Genomic DNA, 19,947 nt, shown 5'->3' with positions numbered 1-19,947 from the left:
AAACAAACACAGTCATGTCTCCAATTATCTTGGTAAAAACAGGATGATGAATACAAGATGGTATATTTCTGACTACATCTGGGTAGGGATGAAAATGATCTTTCATTTCATCTATAAATGGCAGTGTAGTGCAATCATTCATTTTATGGGCTACTAATTAACCTAATATGCATAGATCAAAAACAATAAGAGTAAACGTAATAAGCATTTTTTCCCTAAGAAAACAAGTACAGATTTTCCTTTATAACTTGAAGACTGAGAGAGTTCACAATGTACTTCATTTTGTTAAGTGACTTTGCCCAGTGAACTCAGACTAGCCCAATACTTTCTAACCTGTGCTTCCTCACTCTTGGGATATGTGTGCTAATAGAGGCTAATTTATTGGGACTTGGCTGAGCTGTTATCCAAGGCTAGGTTAGGATGTCCTTTGATGTACCTCGAAAATACTCAGTTTGGCTCTCTTTCAACACTTAATACCCTGTGTTGCAATTGCCGGCTTATCCTTTCTCCCACACTGGACTGAAATTTATTTTAGGGCATGATTCATTTTTACTCTAGCACTTGACAGTACAATACAGATGCCCAGAAAGTAGTCCCTGAATGGATAAAAGTCATCTTCTTGGCCTTTTTTAAAGGGAGCATAATTGCTTGATAATGCTGTGTTAGTTTCTGGAAAGGGTATGGAGAAAGGGAACCCTCTTGCACTGCTGGTGGAATGTAAATCAGCCACAGTGGTGGCTCAGATGGTAAAGAATCTGCCTGCAGTGCGGGAGACCTGGGTTCGATCCCTGGGTTGGGAAGATCCCCTGGAGGAGGGCGTGGCTACCCACTCCAGTATTCTTGCCTGGAGAATTCCATGGACAGAGGAGCCTGGTGGACTGCAGTCCATGGAGTCTTCAAAGAGTCAGAAACAACTGAGAGACTAACACTTTCATGAAGAACAGTGTGGAGGTTCCTTAAAAACTAAAACTAGAACTATCATATGACCCGGCAATCCCACTACTGGTCATGGTGGTGGTGGTGGTTTAGTTGCTAAATCATGTCCAACTCTTGCGACCCCATGGACTGTAGCCTGCCAGGCTCCTCTGTCCATGGGGATTCTTTAGGCAAGAATACTGGAGTGGGTTGCCAGTTCCTTCTCCAGGGGATCTTCCCGATCCAGGAATCAAACCCAGGTCTCCTGCATTGCAGGCCAGATCCTTTACCAACTGAGCTATGAGGGAAGCCCACTACTAGCTATAGACTGTGAGTAAACCATAATTCAAAAAGACGCATGAGGGGAAGAATGTACTGCTGCTGCTGCGTTCTTTCAGTCATGTCGGACTCTGTGCGACCCCATAGACGGCAGCCCACCAGGCTCTGCTGTCCCTGGGATTCTCCAGGCAAGAACACTGGAGTAGGTTTCCATTTCCTTCTCCAATGCATGAAAGTGAAAAGTGAAAGTGAAGTCGCTCAGTCGTGCCCGACTCTTAGCGACCTCATGGACTGTAGCCCACCAGGCTCCTCAGTCCATGGGATTTTCCAGGCAAGAGTACTGGAGTGGGGTGCTATTGCCTTCTCAGGAAAAATGTACACCTATGGTTAATTCATGTTGATGTATGACAGAAATCAAACCAATTTTGTAAACCAAACAATCAATTAAATAAGTAAATAAATATTAAAAAAAGACATATGTACGCCAGTGTTCATTGCAGCACCATTTATAATAGCCAGCACATGGAAGTAACCTAAATGTTACATATGAATGGATAAAGAAGATGTAGTATATAATATCGGAGAAGGCAATGGCACCCCACTCCAGTACTCCTGCCTGGAAAATCACATGGACGGAGGAGCCTGGTAGGCTGCAGTCCACGGGGTCGCTAAGAGTCAGACACGACTGAGCGACTTCACTTTGACTTTTCACTTTCATGCATTGGAGAGGGAAATGGCAACCCCCTCCAGTGTTCTTGCCTGGAGAATCCCAGGGACAGGGGAGCCTGGTGGGCTGCCGTCTCTGGGGTCACACAGAGTCAGACACGACTGAAGCGGCTTAGCAGCAGCAGCAGTATATAATATATACAATGGAATATTACTCAGCCTTAAAAATGAATGAAATTGGGTCACTTGTAGAAAAATCATCTGTTTTTAAACTCTTCTACCTGTTACAGAGATATTCTCTGCAACATTCCAGATAATTGGTTGTCCAGTCTCTGTTTAATTGCAGTGACAGAAAATCTTAGCTTTTTTTAAACTGAAGTATAGTCAATTTTCAATGTTGTTGTTAGTTTCAAGCATGTAGCAAAGTGATTCAGTTATACATGCATATATATGTGTGTGTGTATATGGATATATGTATTTTTTCAGATTCTTTTCCTATAGGTTATTACAAGATATTGAGTATAGTTCCCTGTGCTATGCAGTATGGCATTGCTGTTTACCAATTTTATATATAGTAATGTACATATATTAATCCCTAAATCCTAATTTATCTCTCCCACTCTCTCCTCTTTGGTTTTTGAGTTACTCATCCCACCATTTTTTTTGGACCACTGTGTCTGTAATTTTTTTTCTTCTCGTTGCTAATTATAAGTCAGTTTTTCTTCTTCATTGCTATGAAGTCTATTACTTTATAAATTGCAAACTCTGGAATTTTTGTACTTCTGGGAGAGAGAAAGGAAAAATGAATTCTTTTGAAAAGAAAGATAACTTCATAAATCTGAAAGAATATTAAAAAACATTGAATTGATTCTTCTTAGTTTACAGGTGAGATTCAATGAGATTGGGATTTGGGTTAAGGGACAATAACAGGGCTATAATTCCAGGATATACACATATGCCCTAGGTTATTTGAGGCTTCTATTTCATCTTGATTTCAAATGGCTGAGGTCAACTATTTCACCCAAAGTCTTTCTAATATGTTTTCCATGATCTGCTCTAAAAGGAATGCTCGAGTTCAGTGTTTGGGGAATATCTGTTCAAATTTAAACTGGTTTCTTGACTTTAGTACCTCTCAGAAAATTTACATTAATGTGCCCTGTGATTCTTCAAGGAGTAGTGAGAGCATTTTTACTGGAAATTAATTCCTAAAAGAATTGATGTTCAAATAATACCCTTTGGAACTTATACCTCTATTCTAAACAAGCTCCATTTTTTCAGGTGTTCTGATGAAAGTGATTTGCAGACATTCTAAAACTAATTTCGGCACGTTCAGGACTATATAAAGGAAACCATGTATGTAGACACAGTAGACGTTCCTGAAGCCTCAATGAAATTACTTGAAAGGCCTCTCCAACCACAAATTTCACATTACAGAGCCCTCTGGGATTCTGTCATTTATTTGTTCATTTGGGCAGATACGGATTTTTTCTTTTTTTTTTTTTCGGGTTTTTTAAATTACTTGGAGCCAGAGAAAGGGACCTTCTCTCTTTTTTCTTCTTTAAATTTGAGTTATAACTGAAGTACTCTAAATTATACATATGTAAAGTATGTTATTTGATCACTTTTGACATATGTATATACATAAGAAACCATAATCAAAATCAAGATAACAAATATGTCCATCATTCTAAAAATGTTTTGTGCTCTTTTGTAATGCATCCTGCTCTCTACCCCTCCTGGTTATGGATCTTCCTTTTACCACTAAAGAATGCTTTGAATTTTCTATAATGTTGTATAAAAGAAATCGTAGAGCTTATATTCTTTCAGGGTTTTTCTTGGGGGGTGGGGAGTCTGGTTTTTTCACTCAGACTAATAATTTTGTGGTTCATAGGTATATGTCATTTTTTTAAACTGCTGATTAATTTTTCAGGCACAATAAATAATTATCCATCCATCTGTTGATGGAGACTTAAATTGTTTATAGGCCTTGAGTATTAAAGTGGTTAATGAATATTTTTGAACAAGTTTGGGGTGGCTATGTGTGTGTTTTCGGGGGATAAGTATTTGGAAGAGGAAAGGCCTTGTCATTTTGTAGGCCTGCTGTTCTTTTTAAAGTGAAAAGTGAAAGTGAAGTCGCTCAGTCGTGTCCGACTCTGCGACCCCGTGGACTGTAGACTACCAGGCTCCTCAGTCCACGGAATTTTCCAGGCAAGAGTACTGGAGTGGGGTGCCAAATCCTCCTGTGTGAACTAGTGTACTTATCTTGGTCTTCTGTTACCCCAGGAAGTAAAGCAATGGGAGAGACAATAGCAAAGGGAGTGCCCAATGAAAGAATTTAGAGGGGAGATGATTTGGATTGGGGCATTAGGGAAAGGCAAGTTTTGTTAGGCTTCCAAATCTGTGTACTGGGAAGAGTGAAAAGGAGGGTGTACTCAAGTATTAAGTTCCATAGACCGACTCCCTTATTTCTCATGTGGCCCTTTTCAAGTGGAAACTTGTTTCTACTGCATTGGAATTTCCAATATTATTTTCCAACCATTCTATACCCTCTGTGACCCTAATGATGCCTATCAGTATTGCCCTGGTGTCATCCCCAGCTTGTTTGCTTCTGTTGATGGCTCTCACTCCCTGATGGGCCTTCTGTTGCATAGGTGCTTCCTTGTCAAGAAGAAGAGTAGGGAGGTGTCTGTACTTTTGGAGACAGAAGTGTGTTAGTACCTTTTCTAGAAAGATTTGAGATGGACTTTCTTAGCTAGGTCATTTAGTACTTACTGTTGCTCATGTGATTTTAAGAGTAGATAAACGTAACATAGACTATTTTATTTGATAGCAATAAGATAATAAGAAATGAGACTGTTGTGATTTTTCGCTCTTTGATATAGCATATCACCTATTCTTTTTGGATGTCCTCTAATGAGCTAACACTAGGCTTGTAGCAATCTATTACGCCAGTATTAATTCTGTAAAATGACATGTTTGCACGCTTTCTTTTTAAGAACAAGTGTTATGTAATATCAGAAACACTGATTTTAAAATATTTTCCATTCTAAGGGGAATTATGTCTGAGAGTATTCTTAAAAAATCAGCACTGTAACTTTTTTCTTCACATTCACCATGTTTTGTTCTACACTTGAAGTTGTGGTTTTTAGAACTATTCAGGTTTTGCTTATTTTTTCTGGAAATTTTTTCTAGATAGTGAAGTCCAAAAGAAATTATTTGACATTGACTCTGATGGAGAAAACCAAAGCAGTTAGGATGTTGGATGTCAGCTGTGTCCTGTTGCATTACTCATTGCTGTTTGCTGTAGTTATGTTCCTATCAAAGTGTGCATGTAGTCACCATTCTGATCGGAATATTTGAAAATACCAAAAGGGACTTTTCTGTGAAAGGTGGAAAAGATTCTACTTTGCCTTAAGTACCTTGAAACTAATGTTAATTCAAAAAAAAACCAGGTTTTTTTGACAGAGAACATGTAAGGAGATAGATGATTTCAATTAGGCTTCCCACAGAGCAGCCTAGTACTTTGAATTTTAAGGTAATAATTTTTTGTACTTTTTTTCTCAGTATGACTTAAGTTAAAATGTACTTATGTATATTTTTATAGTTCCTGGCCTGACAGGGGTCTGCATGGTACTGGTACTATTCTTGATGTTTACAGCTTCAACATATGCGATACGGTGAGTGTCAGAGCCATTATTTTGATGTTTCTTGGTCAGACTATTTAGATTTCCTTCAGATTATCTTCATTTTCATATGTAGAAAATGTCTTGATTAACCCAAATGCTTAGTCAATGCAGTATTCTGTTTCCTGTGTAAGTAAGAGGGAACTAGAGACGTTTCTATATATAATTTCCTGTTTTGGAAAAATCTTTCAGTCAAATATTCTGAGTGATAAGGAATTGTGTATGGGGATGTTTCAAGTAAATATTCCCAAGTGGAATAAAAGGAAGATGTGGCTTAACTAAACATTAAAAAAAAATATGCCTCAGTAACTTAGAATAGGGCATTACTATGATGTACACCTGAAACTAATATAATATTATAAGAAAATTATACTTTAGTTAATAAAAACAGAATAGGACTTACTTGCAAAAATGACCAAGGCCTTGAACTAAGTGATAGTTGGTAGAAAGACCTGAAGAGGACTTTGCCATATGTGAGAACCTGCTAAGTAATAAAGCTGCCACTGCAAGCTTGTGAGGAAAGGAAGGCTGACGTGAATGAAATTCTAGCTCCATGACAAAGTTACCTGTGAAAAATTGCACCGCTGAAGATTTGGAGGAAACTTTAACTTATAGTTATCAGTGCTCGTAATGGACAAGGGGAAATATAGGAAGTATTTAGCTATCTCAAAATATGAAAACTGAAACTCCTGAATGCCAGTATACATTATAAAAATTAAAAAGTAGCATGTTCCTGGGAACAGTATTGCACTCATATGGAACTGTGCGTGCGTGTTAAGCTGCCTCAGCCGCGTCTGACTCTGTGAGCCTGTGGACTGTGGCTCCCCAGGCTGCTCTTCCGTTCTTGTGAGAATACTGGAGTGGGTTGCCATGCCCTCCTCCAGGGGATCTTCCTCACCCAGGGATCAAACCTGTGTCTCTTACGTCTCCAGCATTGACAGGCGGGCTCTTTACCAGGAGTGCCTCCTGGGAAGCCCTTCTTTGCAGCTAGTACATTCTTAAATTTGAATAGTTTACTTACAACAGTTGAGAAGTATGCTGTAGAAATGGGTAATTTCTACGAACAGGTAAGTCACCGAAGAATTGAAAGCAAGCAACACAAATGAAATAATACCCAATTCCAAGATACTGGAGATGTATATAGTTGAGTCTGGGTCTGGGGAGACAGGCACTCCTACACTGTGATTGGGTTCTTAATTGATAACCATGTTTTATAGAGCAATGAGTGGTGTATATAAAGAAACCTTACAAACTGTGTGTCCTTTGACGTAATTCTACTTCTAGAAATGTAGATTAAAAAAGATCAGATATATGCAAGAGAGTGCATGTTATAAGGGTGTTACTGATCTTGTTTGTGGTAGCAATCTGTGACTGAAGTAAATGTGACTGTATTGATTATTGCCTAACCCAGGGATTCTAAAAGGTTTCAGGGGTTGTTATCAGAATCATCTAAGCTTTTATCAGATAGCTTCCCTGAACATCCACTCAGATATATGAAATAAGTAACTGATAGTCTTTTTACTTCTTTCAAACATTTTATAGGTTGTGTTTATTGTACCCCTCCCTTTTTAGAATCTTGGTCCTCCCCCAGGCTAGTAACGCAAGATATTAAAGTTATATACTATCTAGAAAAATCATATAAAATTTTGATGAACATTTATTTAATTTATCTCCATCTGAATTTCCTTTGAACTACTCTCAAAATACATATTAGGATAGAAACATTAGTTGTTTTTAAATTGAGAATATTGATAAACAAAGGCAGCAGTAGTACACATTAGCAGACTGTTGCCTGCTCCTTAACCTTACATCATAATAATTTAAAAATAAACACCTGATTTTAATTTTTTCCATGTATCTTTATTTGAAATACAAAGAACCTTCAAGATGATAAAGTGTTACTTATAATTTTTGTCAGTTTTCTGCAATGGTATGTTAATATGTTGATATTAATAGATAAGTCTCAGACGAACTCATATTTCAACTTTCAGTAGTGACATGTATTTGAAAGGATGCATGCTTGTTTTACTGAGATGGAGTAGGAAGTGAAATTGAAATTAAGTTATTTGTTTTTTTCAGAGTTTCTAACTATGACATCTTCTGGTATACTCATAATCTCTTCTTTGTCTTCTACATGTTGCTGATGTTACATGTATCAGGGTAAGTTTAATAACTTTTAAAAATCACATGTGCTTAAAAATGGGGTAATGACAGATGAGTCTATAGAAATTTTCACAGGAAATGGCAAAATTGTTTGGTTACTGGAATTGAGGGTAGTGTCAAGAGTGGGATGAATTGCTCTATTTTGGACATAGCATGTTTTAATGAAACTAGCCTAAAAGTATATTAAAATGGAAAGACAAAATTACTTCTCCCATAATGTTGTAGATTTTAAAGCCTTCTATAATTATATCTTTTTCTCTAATTTTTAAAAAAATTTAATTAGAGGGAATATATGTATACTATTATAGTTATATCTTGATAAACTTTAAAAGAAAATGAGCAGGAAGTGAAGAACTTCAATATATTTAATGTTTGAATTTTCAGGAATTCCTTATGTCTTGCTGCTGCAGAGTTTGTAACAATGGAGTTACCAATTTTTAGTTTAAGAAGTCCTAAGGGCACTAGTATTTGCAGAGAAAGCCAAGGATTTACAAGGACCAAAGGAAAAAACATCTGTGAAAAACACCAGAAAATCAGAGGGAAAAACAATAGCTTCCAAGTTGTTACAAAAAATATACCCCAAATTCTATGAAACCTTATGTGGACCCAAGCAGTATACTCAAATGTATGGTGCTTAAAATAATTCATTATGTTAGAGGATGTAAGTAATATACTTTTTGTGTATGTTCATGTCTGTATGATTACCACAGTGGACCTGTGGTTTTAACACTCACACTAAAATGACACAGTAGGCTATTGTTTGGCACCAGATTCACTTGGTTTAGTAGAAGGATACAGGACTGGAAACAGAATGTCAGCAGGCTAATGTCAGATGCTTCTTCAGTGGGAGTCCCTCTAGATGTTCAGGAACCGTTTTCCACCTTCTCTGCATTACCTCCTATGTAGTAACTCAGTTTTAAGGTGAGATCGTGTGGGTAGATAAGGACTACTTTGCTTTGGGGAAGGCTCAAGCTCCACAGGAATCAATCTCTTGATAACGATCCAGCTTTCCTAAAGGGATGGTCTCAGTTGCTAGAACACACTGCATCAGGAAGCTGAATCAGCATCCTCCTCGTCCAGATGTGTTCCATCCGTAACAAACAATGCTGACTGGTAACACAGCTGTCACTCCTTGTTTGTCTTAACCCGGAATGTTTCCAGGGAGACAGTATGTGGAGAAAAGTTCAGGCCTGCTGTTAATTTTTTCCTCAGAATGTTTTATAATATACTTTCTCAGTACAGTAAATCTTATCCATAAATGGTATACTTATCTCAAGCTGCATGTTCAAAATGTTTTTCCTCCAATTTTGGAGGCCACTGGTTTAGATATCAGCATTTTATGGACTTCTGTCTCCCATGTCCTGGTTTACTATCTCCCATGTCCTGGTTTAGTTTGTTCTGTATCATGGTTCTAGAACATATAATTGTAGAGCATTAGACCCATGGACAGTGGAGCCTGGTAGGCTGCAGTCCGTGGGGTCGCTAGAGTCGGACACGACTGAGCGAGTTCACTTTCACTTTTCACTTTCATGCATTGGAGAAGGAAATGGCAACCCACTCCAGTGTTCTTGCCTGGAGAATCCCAGGGATGGGGGAGCCTGGTAGGAGGCCACCAGTGGGGTCGCACAGAGTCAGACACACTAAAGCGACTTAGCAGCAACAGCAGCAGCAGACATGTGGCTGGGCTTCTCTGGTGGCTCAGATGGTAAAGAATCTGCCTGCAGTGCAGGAGACCAGGGTTCGATCACTGGGTTGTGAAAATCCCCTGAAGAAGGGGATGGCAACCCACTCCAGCATGCTTGTCTGGAGAATCCCACGGATAGTGGAGTTGGCAGGCTACAGTCCATGGGGTCACAAAGAGTGGAATACAACTGAGAACTAAAACACACACACACACACACACACACAGATATATGGCCACACGTAATCCCGACTTCCAGCTGGCCATGGCTGACACACGGGGAGAGGGCCACAGTCAGTGGAACCTCTGTGTTCTGTTCTTTTCCCTTGTGGGGCTAGCATATTCTGTAGCACCAAGAAAGCCCTTGGTAGAGAAAATCTGCTTTATATTCTGTTCTTTAAATGGCTTGTTTGGTTGTCCAGGGCTATTATCATTAAAGTGGACTATGACTAAACGTATGTGCTACTAATGGTAATACTAATTTAAAAGATTTGCATAATGTTTACTATATGCCAAGCATAAATTCAAAATGATTTAGATGCTTTATACTATTAAAGGATTATAGTTCTATAAGGATAAATAATACTATTAAACACCCTTTACATAAGAAAATAGGTTTAGGGAGAGTACATAACTTGCTAAAGTTTGCTTAACTGATGTATTCTGCTTTCAGATCCAGGCATTCTGACTCAAAAACCCATAGTGTTTTATTGTTTGTTTTTTTTTAGAGAGTTCAATGCTTCTAAAAATTTGGTTTCAAGTTTTTTTCCCCAAACTTATTCATTTTTAATTGAAGGAAAATTGCTTCCCAATATTGTGTTGGCCTCTGCCATTCATCAACATGAGTCAGCCATAGGAATACATGTGTCCCCTCCGTCTTGAACCTCCCTCCAGCCTCTCACCCCTTCCCACCCATCTAGGTTGTAACAGAGTCCTGGTTTGAGTTGCCTGAGTCACACAGCACATTCCCATCGGTTACCTAGTTTACACATGGCAGGGTACATGCTTCCATGTTACACTCTCCCTTAGTCTCCCCACCTCCACCCCCGCACCACTGTAAGCCTGTTCTCTGTGTCTGCATCTCCATTGTTGCCCTGCAAATAGGTTCATAAGTACCATCTTTCTAGATTCCATATATATGTTTTTCTGATTTACTTCAGTCTATATGATGGGGAACGCCTTTGAGTCAGTTCTAATGATGTGGATGAACATAGAGCCTATTATACAGGGTCTTAAGTTTTTATTTTTAAAGCTTAATATCTTGATTTACCTGGGCTTGCTATCTCTAGCTATAACAGATTAGAGAAAAATACAATAACTTGCTGGTAAAGTTAGTTATGCATATTTTTGCCTTTAAGCTGTACTAAATTAAAATTCTGAAGAGATCTGTTTCTTTATATTTCAAATAGAGTCACTTTTCAAAGGTTCAAGCGTTTACATAGACTTCTGAAATTTAGAGAGTAATGAGTTACATAATGTCTCCATTATGGGGGGAAATGCAATGTATATTTAAATCTTGATTTTACTTTTGTGGAACAGGGGTCATAAACAGAAAGTGACTTTAATTTATATAAAGAAATAACCAAACACTTCTAAAGAATGACTTATATATTCAATCTATTATACCAACTGAATTAATAGTTCTTTGCATATTATAGATAAAAATGAAGAAAATAATTATTCTAATACTGAAATGTGTCATGCAACAAATACACAATACTTTAAGCATTCTGTAGTATACATATTTTATGAAGTTTAATTTTTAATTGAGAATAATTGACAAATAGAATATATTTAAAGTGTACAAGCAAATTAATACCTCTATCACATTACACAGTTACCTCTTTTTCTGGCATGAACACTTGAGATTTACTCTCTTAGCAAATTTCAAGTATACAATATGGTATTATTAACTGTAGTCACTGTGCTATAACTCAAATCTGTAGAATTTACTCATCTTCTAACTAAAAGTTTATAATTCTGTGAAGTTTAATTTTTAATAAAGCTACATAGATTATGCTTCTGGTATGGGGAAAAAACTACTACTGATAAATCTTACAGTTTTTTCAAAATGGAACATTTCTCAAAATGTTCTTTTTTATTGCAAAAGATCTATCTGTAAGTAAATCTATTGAAGCTATTATTTGTTCTATTGTTGAAGACTTAGATATATTTTTATTTATAAAATGCTTTGTTAATTTTACTCTCTAGCTTTTGGTTATACAACTAAAGTACAGCTGTTCAAAACAAGCTTCTTGAATTTATACTGAAGTTTCTAGTAGAGTATGCTTTAGATTTGAACAGAAACTCACTATTTGCTGGTCATTTGCTTTTTCTCCATCAATATGTTAAGTACAATAATAGGGTATAGAAGAACAATGTAATATATAAGCTTTAGTTTCCAAGCATTGATTATTATTTTGAAATTAAAAAAAAAATCAATTGAAAGTGCTAAAGGCAATTTTAAACTACATATTTTCCAAGTGTAAACATACTTTATTTTCCAGAATTCTAGTAGTGCAGAAAATTGAAGGATCAACATAGGCTAGAAATTGTAGACAGTTTTTTAATTCAACAGCAAAGCTGTTTGAAATTGTTGACTTTTATAATAAGGAGGAGCAATTGTTTATATAATTTTCTAAAGTCAATTTTATTTTTATAAAATCTCATTTTGAAGAAAGTTCAAAAGATGATTTTGACCAAGATTCTTTCAATCTCCCTACAACATATCTAAGTAAATTTCTAATTTTGAAAATCCCATTCTGTTTTTGGAAAGCTCTAATTTTTATGAAGTTGTTTCTTGCTTGAAATAGATTCCAGAGCCCACATTCTTAACTACTAAATCAAGCTGGCTATTGGCATGGCTTCCCTGTATCCCATTTAAAACTGGAAATTGAAATTAAATGTGGTTCTCCTGGGGTATGCAATCTATATTGGCTAAGTGGAAGTCTTAGCTTTGCTCAAAATATTACACGCAATATTATTTAGGATCCAATTACCTTGATTGTTTGCTGTGTGCTTAGTCGCTCAGTCGTGTCCGACTCCTTTGACCCCGTGAACTGTAATCTGCCAGGCTCCTCTGTATGTGGAATTCTCCAGGCAAGAATACTGGAGTGGGTAGCCATTTCCTTCTCCAGGGGATCGTCCTGACCCAGGAATCAAACCTGGGTCTCCTGCACTGCAGGCAGATTCTTTACCAACTGAGCTACAAGGGAAGCCCAGTTAACTTGATTGTGTATGCCTTTAGCTTAACCTAGTTTTTATTCTTTTTGCCTATGTATTAGATTTTTTTCCATTAGTATTTATAAGCATTTCTATTGCCTGGCACCAAAAAAAAGAATATTTCATATATACTAAACACAATTATTGGAGAAGGCAATGGCAACCCACTCCAGTGTTCTTGCCTGGAGAATCCCAGGGACGGGGGAGCCTGGTGGGCTGCCATCTATGGGGTCGCACAGAGTCAGACACGACTGAAGCGACTTAGCAGCAGCAGCAGCAAACTCAAATTATTTTTCAGTGATTAAATGGATTTTTAAAATATATTATTTTTTCCCTAGGAGATCAGTGTGGCATGGCAATTAAGAGCTTACATCACTTACTAGCTATAGGACCTTGCCAGATAATTTGTCCTTTCTTGTTTATCCACTACATGGGATTAATAATGGAATATCCATATGATAGAGTTGTCTCATAGGTTTAAATAAGTGAATGCAGCAATGTAGGTAGACTATAGATATACTGAATAAATGTTAGCAGGAAAAAAATTATACTTGCACTAATATAAATAACTGTGTAAGGAAGAAACTCCACATTTATTTGGTTGAACAATAATTTTTTTTTAAGAGCCCAGATTTTCCTATTAGCAAAGTAATCTGGTAAATGTGTAATGAAAATTGCTTAGCAGATCAGAGAATATTCCTTGAAAGGGCAACAATCTTTATAATGTTGTTAGATCTCAAAAGGGCAATAGATTTTAATGATAAAGGTTTATTTGAGGACTTTAAGACAAACCTTCTCCTAAGGAATTTTTTTCCTCATTTTTAATATACTTTTATAGGAGATTGTTATTTTTACACTGTATTTAAAGATATTTCAATTCAGAAGACATACAGAAAAAATATTAAAAAGCCAAAAATGTTTCCTCTTTCCAGACATAAATGTAACTGGACATTTCTTTCTTCATTTTCATTTGAAAAACTCATCAAGAGGAGAGCTATACTGCCATTCTCACTTACTGATAAAAGGGATATTGGAGGGAAAAGCAATTATGAATGTCACAGAGTCTCAGCCCAGAGCCTCACCGACTCCTTTGAAAGGCACAAGGAGGGAACGCATTGTAAATGAGATTTGGCACCTTAGCCTCTCAATTTTAAGACAGCACTCCCACTGGCTTTAGCTCTAGGAAGTGTTGTGTGGGTGGTAATTGTATTTTACTTTTTATTTACATAAGAGGCGAAATATAGTGTGAGAATTCTGGAAAAGAAAGGGGAAAGGTCCTCCTCAGATGTGTAGATGACAGTGAGAGCCAAATAATAGTAAATATTAATAACTGAGCCAGCTGGACTTTTCAGACCATATTTTATTATTATACATAAATGATACCTGAATTATTCTTTTAAACAGAGATTTCTGCCATTTGGGACTACTTACTGGCATGAGTTCATTGTAGAGCATGATTTATATTCTGCTTAAATCATTTTTTCAGAAACTTGAAAAGGAATGGCTTTCTATGAGTGTGTTTCGAAAAACATTTATTCTTTAAACCCAAGGAACACAGTGAGTGGCCTTTGTCAATAAGTACAGTGAACCAGAGGCATTGTCAGCTTCGTAGGAATTAAAAGTCACGAAGTTAACCTGGAGCAGACAAATACTTATGAGATGAGGCTTATTATGTTGGTTTATCTTTCTTCTACTATGCCCTCAGGAGAAGGAAATTAAGAATATACTGTTGAAGGTATTTATGAAACATAATGAAATGTTAGAAGTTGCTGGTTCCCAAGAATCTTCTCTTTTAGAAGCGCTTGTACTAAGGTCTCCTTTTACCCACTCTGGTGTGGAAGGAGGAGAGGCTTGTGGGATTTTCTTCCCGGGGAGAGGCACCTGCCCTTCTTAGAATGTCAGATGGAAACTTGGCAAAGCCACGTGAAAGGAAGGCCCAGAAGCTGTGGGTTAAGCCAAAAGTATTGGAGAAGGAAATGGCAACTCACTCCCGTGTTCTTGCCTAGAGAATCCCAGGGACGGGGGAGCCTGGTGGGCTGCCGTCTATGGGGTCGCACAGAGTCGGACACGACTGAAGCGGCTTAGCAGCAGCAGCAGTACAGCATCACCGACTCAACAGACATGAATTTGAGCAAACTCTGGGAGATAGAGGCCAGAGGAGCCTGGTGTGCTGCTGTCCACTGGGTCGCAGAGTTGGACACAACTTAGCGATTGAAAAACAGCAACAACAGAATAATAATGGGCTTCCAGGTGGTGCTAGTGCTAAAGAATCCACCTGCCAGTGTGGGAGATACAAGAGACACCAGTTCCATCCCTGGATTGGGAAGATCCTTTGGAGTAGGAAATGGTAACCCACTACAGTATTCCTGCCTGGGAAATCCCATGGACAGAGGAGCCTGGTGGACTACAGTCCGTAGGGTCACAAAGAGCCAGACACAACTGAGCACACGCAGACACACGCATATAAAACCTTAGGTAGAAGGGAGAAAGTCAGGTGATAGCTGAAGTTGTAGTTGAACAGTAGAAAATCCCAGTGTTCTCTGCAGCCTATCTCCATTATGCATCTGTGAGTTAGAATACCAAAGAGAAAAGAAAATTCAACAGAGTGATATATCCTAGGTAAATTGCAGTGGTTTTGAAAATAGGATTATTTCCTTTTTAAAAAGCTTTCTGTTTTGTGTGGGGATGTAGCCGCTTCACAATGTTGTGGTAGTTTCAGGGGCACAGCAAAGAGTCTCAGCCATACATATACACGTGTCCATTCTCCTCCAAACACCTCTTCCATCCAGGCTGCCACATAGCACTGAGCAGAGTTCCATGTGCTAGACACTAGGTCCCTGTTGGTTAGGATAGGACTATTTCTTACTGATCTTTATCTGTGAAACTCCTTTCACAAATCCTCATTTGCTCAGTATTTGCCGGATTACATGGAATTGTGTTAATTTGCCTTTATCTAGGAATGTGTTGTACTTCTAGGCCCTTACAGGTTTCTTCAAAGTATTGCAGACAACAATAAAAATAATCTGTGTATTTGTTTAAATGTCACTTGGCTTGCCATTCTGGGCCTGTCACTTACATTTAGTGTTGTTGAGATAATAAGTTATTACGGCAACTAGAATATCAATTCATGTGCCAAAGGAATTAACTTTGAAGTCTTGACTATTTTGGTTGTATTGTAGACTGGCATATTTTTATTGGAGATTTTGTGTGCCTCTGTGGCTAAAAATTCTTTGGATCATGGGAGAAAAATTTTCATCTCTTTGTCTTCCTTCACTTTTTGGTTTTTAATTTTTCACTTAAATATATAGTGTGAGTAAAATTCCTGAGAAAGTAAGTCTTTGTTATATACAATCCAAAGTCCCCTTCCATAATATTTTTATGTTTTCCGTATGTTAATAAATATAATGTTCTATACAACTATGACCTTTAAATATGTGTGTATTTTTCTCATTTCTAATTTCCTATTCACAGGATTTATTTTCATTCTTAGGTAAAAATGATTTTTTATGTAATAATTCCTAACTAAAGTCTTATGATTTATTTCTATTTGTTGATATTTTATCGTGAAAGCCAGGTAGGTGTGGGGATTGAGATTATGGGGTATTTTCTGTCATAAGGATACCACATATATAGATATATGTAAGTAATATATACAAGACATTTTCATGTACATAAATTGATTTTTACTGTGTGTGTGTGTGCGTGTGGCATGCTCAGTTGTTTCTGACTCTTTGCGACCCCTGAACTGTATCCTGCCAGGCTCCTCTGTCCATGGGATTCTCCAGACGAGAGTACTAGAGTGGGTTCCCATGCCCTTCCCCAGGGGATTTTCCTGACCGAGGGGTTAAACCCACATTTCCAACACTGACAGGTGGATTCTTTACCACTGAGCCACCAGGGAAGCTCAATTTATACTACAAGCTATACTTATTAATGAATTTTTAATCTTCTAAACTGTGAGTTTACTTTCTCCCCATTTTGAGGATAGAAATCGTGAACTTCAGACTGAATACTTTCTCATGTAATTTTAACCTAGGTTTTTCTCCTAGGGCCTTATTTATAATAACAAATGGTTCTGGCTGGAGGTACAGGGTAAGAAGTTTGGAGAGGAAGGAGAAGGAACAAGGGCTAAATTTATTATAAGCAATGTTTCCAGTACATCAGTGTTTTTCTGAAATGTGGAATAATCCTTTTATCCCATGCTGCCATTTTAATAAAGCCTGAAAGCAGAGGAAATATTAACAAATATTAGATGCTAACATATTTTTTCCTTCCCAAGAGATCAAAGTCCTTTCCTTTATAAACCTGTTAAGTAGAGGATAACAGGTACTATCTCTCTTTCAGCTGAGGAAGCTTATTAGAATGACCTATTTTACTTGCACACTTAAGGAAGGTTTAAATTTCGGTCCTAGGTCCTTAGATTCCAAGGCTTTGTTTTGCCAGCCACACAGAGTCTGTGGCAGGATACCTAATTCCAGGGCTTACTACAAAATGAAAATGCAGGGCCCTTTGATAATAAATTGCTAAGCATTTGAAGATGATGGCGACAGAGCACTTAATCAATTACAATGTGTCTCTAAGAGTTGGAGAAGGCAATGGCAACCCACTCCAGTACTCTTGCCTGGAAAATCTCATGGACAGAGGAGCCTGGTAGGCTGCAGTCCATGGGGTCCCTAAGAGTTGGACATGACTGAGCGACTTCACTTTCACATTTCACTTTCATGCATTGGAGAAGGAAATGGCAACCCATTCCAGTGTTCTTGCCTGGAGAATCCCAGGGACGGGGGAACCTTGGTGGGCTGCCATCTATGGGGTCGCACAGAGTCCGACACGACTGAAGCGACTTAGCAGCAACAGCAGCCACTCTCAGAGTAGGAGCCCTTGAGACCACAGGTGTCATACATCCATTTTGTTGCTCCAGTCAAGCTGAAGGATGCAAATACATTCAGGCATCCAAAGCAGGAGCCCAGGAAAGAATGCAAAGGCAAGTTTCTAGCCAGAAGCTGGCTAGACCAGACAAAGTGAGGCTGAGAGTAGAAGCTTTGGTTGGGTGAATATCCAGACATTTACAGTTTACCTGAGATGTACTGGGTACTTAGCTTAGAAAAGCACTCTACCTTCAGAGGATGCTGAGATAGGCTTGACTTTCTTGATGACTTAGGTTAGGATGGACTCAGTTCAGGGCAGGACTGAGATCTCAGGTTGGACTTCACAGTACTCAAGGGTGAAGAGGGATACTCTTAGTTGTAGACTAATTTAGTGCTGTTCCTTGCAAAGGTGAGTGTACACACATGGTTTATTTTACTAAATGCCATTTGTGAAAGTCTAGACATCTTTATTGAAGTCAGAACGAGTTCAAACTAATGTCTCTGTTAAAACCAGATGACTCCTTAATCAAAAGTTTCAACAGACAGAACAAAAATTGTTTATATACTTCAGGAATTTATTAATCCATTCAATGAATATTTATTAACACATTATGAATTACAGGCCCTGTTTTAAACACAAGACAAATCTTTGATCTTAAGTAGTGTACATTCTAGTAGATTCCACAGAATCCAGCGAATTCCAGTGGGTTTTGAAATATTGAATTTGGGTGTATTTTGTTATTTTCTTAAGCTTTTTGTTTTTTGTACTTGAAGCAAAGTGAAAAGAACGGCCAGTAATTAGGTATTATATTGTTTTCTATAAAGAAAAGGAGCATTTTGTATGTTATAGAATACTAGGTAAAAAATACATTCCTTGTGGGACTTTTTCCTCTACTTTAAAAAAGGATTAAAATCATTAAAAACATAAAGGTCTCATAAGCTACACTGCCTTTGTTAGAAATTTGTAACTTGCAATTAAAGTAGAGATGATTTTGTGACACTCCTTTGGGCAGGCACGGTGTTTTGTAGTATTTAACTTTTACTAGAAAATGTTCTTGTGAGTTCTGTGTTTTAATCTGGTAAAGATTTATTCTGTGTACCATATTACTTTCAATGACTTTGTCACAACCAGGCATTAAAAAGTTAGTAGTATAACTGAAGTATTTCTTGAGGCAAAATGGAAAAATAGAAGGAAACCTGTTTTGTGGAAACGCTGTTGAGTGTTGAAAGTGCAGCTTGAAATCCTTATGAGTGCAAAAACAATTGTGTCTACAACCACATATTTTGATAAACCATAAAATCCTTGATTTCTCATGATTGAAGAACACTAGACATTCCCACATATACTTAAAAATCTCTCTTTTGGAACATAATACCCCCCAAAAAATTAGTAATAAGCATTCTTATTCCCATAGTCTGTGTACCTCCATCCCCTACTGTACCCTGTCTTAACTTGGCAAGACTTTCTGCTTCCAATTGACTAACATCTTTTTCTTTCCTTTTTCATTTTCAAATGATTTTTCATTTAATTTTAAGAGATACAACAATATAAGAGTGTTCCTTTTAACTTTGAGATGCACTTGCCATATTTAAAAAATTGTGTAGTTATTATTTGCTTTGAAAAATTAATTCGCTAGAAATACATTGAAGACTCAAAACATGAAAGAAACTTGCTGGAGAGTTGAAGAGATTTGGCAATGAGTATGGTTATAAGGGAAATATATAATGCACAAGATATTAGCCCTTCTACTAGTTTGGGCATAAACAGTATATTTTGTTCATTGTAGTCTCTCATATTGGAATTCATTTCCCTATCCTGTTACACTGGGATCTCCATTTCCTTCAGTTGCTTATCCCACAAAGCCCTTTCCAGAATGTCATAATCAGAGTTCATCATCTCTGTATATTCTTTAGAGGTCATTACACATCTATATAGCATTACTGATTTTGGATTTTTGTTGCTGTTCTTGCTTTCATATCTAATTATACCCATTAAATTTGTGGAATGGCTATTCAGTTTAGATTAATTAGAGTGAAATAATATGATAAATTCAATTTTTGCCTGTACTACCACATTTCAACAGCTACAAGTAGCCCATGGCTGGACAACACAGATTTAGATCATTTCCACCATCACATAAAGTGCTTTCGGGTGGCAGTGCACCAAACTGTAAGCTTCTTGAAGGCAGAGGCTATATCATTTAAATTAATCAGTCCCAAAACTTAAATAATAATCAGTGTGAAATAGGTATATCTCAGTGGGGAGGTAGGGCAATGAGGAAGATCAGGATTACTTGGCAGGTACAGAGGAGAGCTGTGCATTTTTTAAAGCATTACTTCAAATGAGCTTTGTTATTGCATTAAACTCTAAAGAAAGGCAGGTATATTAGGTCTGCTGAAATACGTATAGGTACTAGGGACTCAAATAAATCATCGAGACCACATATGGAACTCAGTTTTAACAAATGTT

General features: G+C 37.4%; 1 protein-coding gene across 3 annotated transcripts in view; it reads left to right on the top strand.

Annotated features, from left to right (window-relative positions):
* NOX4 (NADPH oxidase 4) overlaps window positions 1-19,947 on the top strand; it is a 181,419-nt gene that overhangs the window by 49,367 nt on the left and 112,105 nt on the right. For all 3 annotated transcript variants that reach the window (XM_027532138.1, XM_027532140.1, XM_027532139.1), the window contains 2 exons: window positions 5,465-5,537; window positions 7,623-7,703. In XM_027532138.1, the coding sequence (XP_027387939.1) occupies window positions 5,465-5,537; window positions 7,623-7,703 (154 nt within the window). The remainder of the gene's footprint in view (window positions 1-5,464; window positions 5,538-7,622; window positions 7,704-19,947) is intronic.

The sequence above is a fragment of the Bos indicus x Bos taurus genome, chromosome 29 (assembly GCF_003369695.1).
Source record: "Bos indicus x Bos taurus breed Angus x Brahman F1 hybrid chromosome 29, Bos_hybrid_MaternalHap_v2.0, whole genome shotgun sequence".
NCBI lineage: Eukaryota > Metazoa > Chordata > Mammalia > Artiodactyla > Bovidae > Bos > Bos indicus x Bos taurus.
The sequence above is the reverse complement of the archived record's forward strand: the minus strand, read 5'-3'. Positions and strand labels throughout refer to the sequence as shown.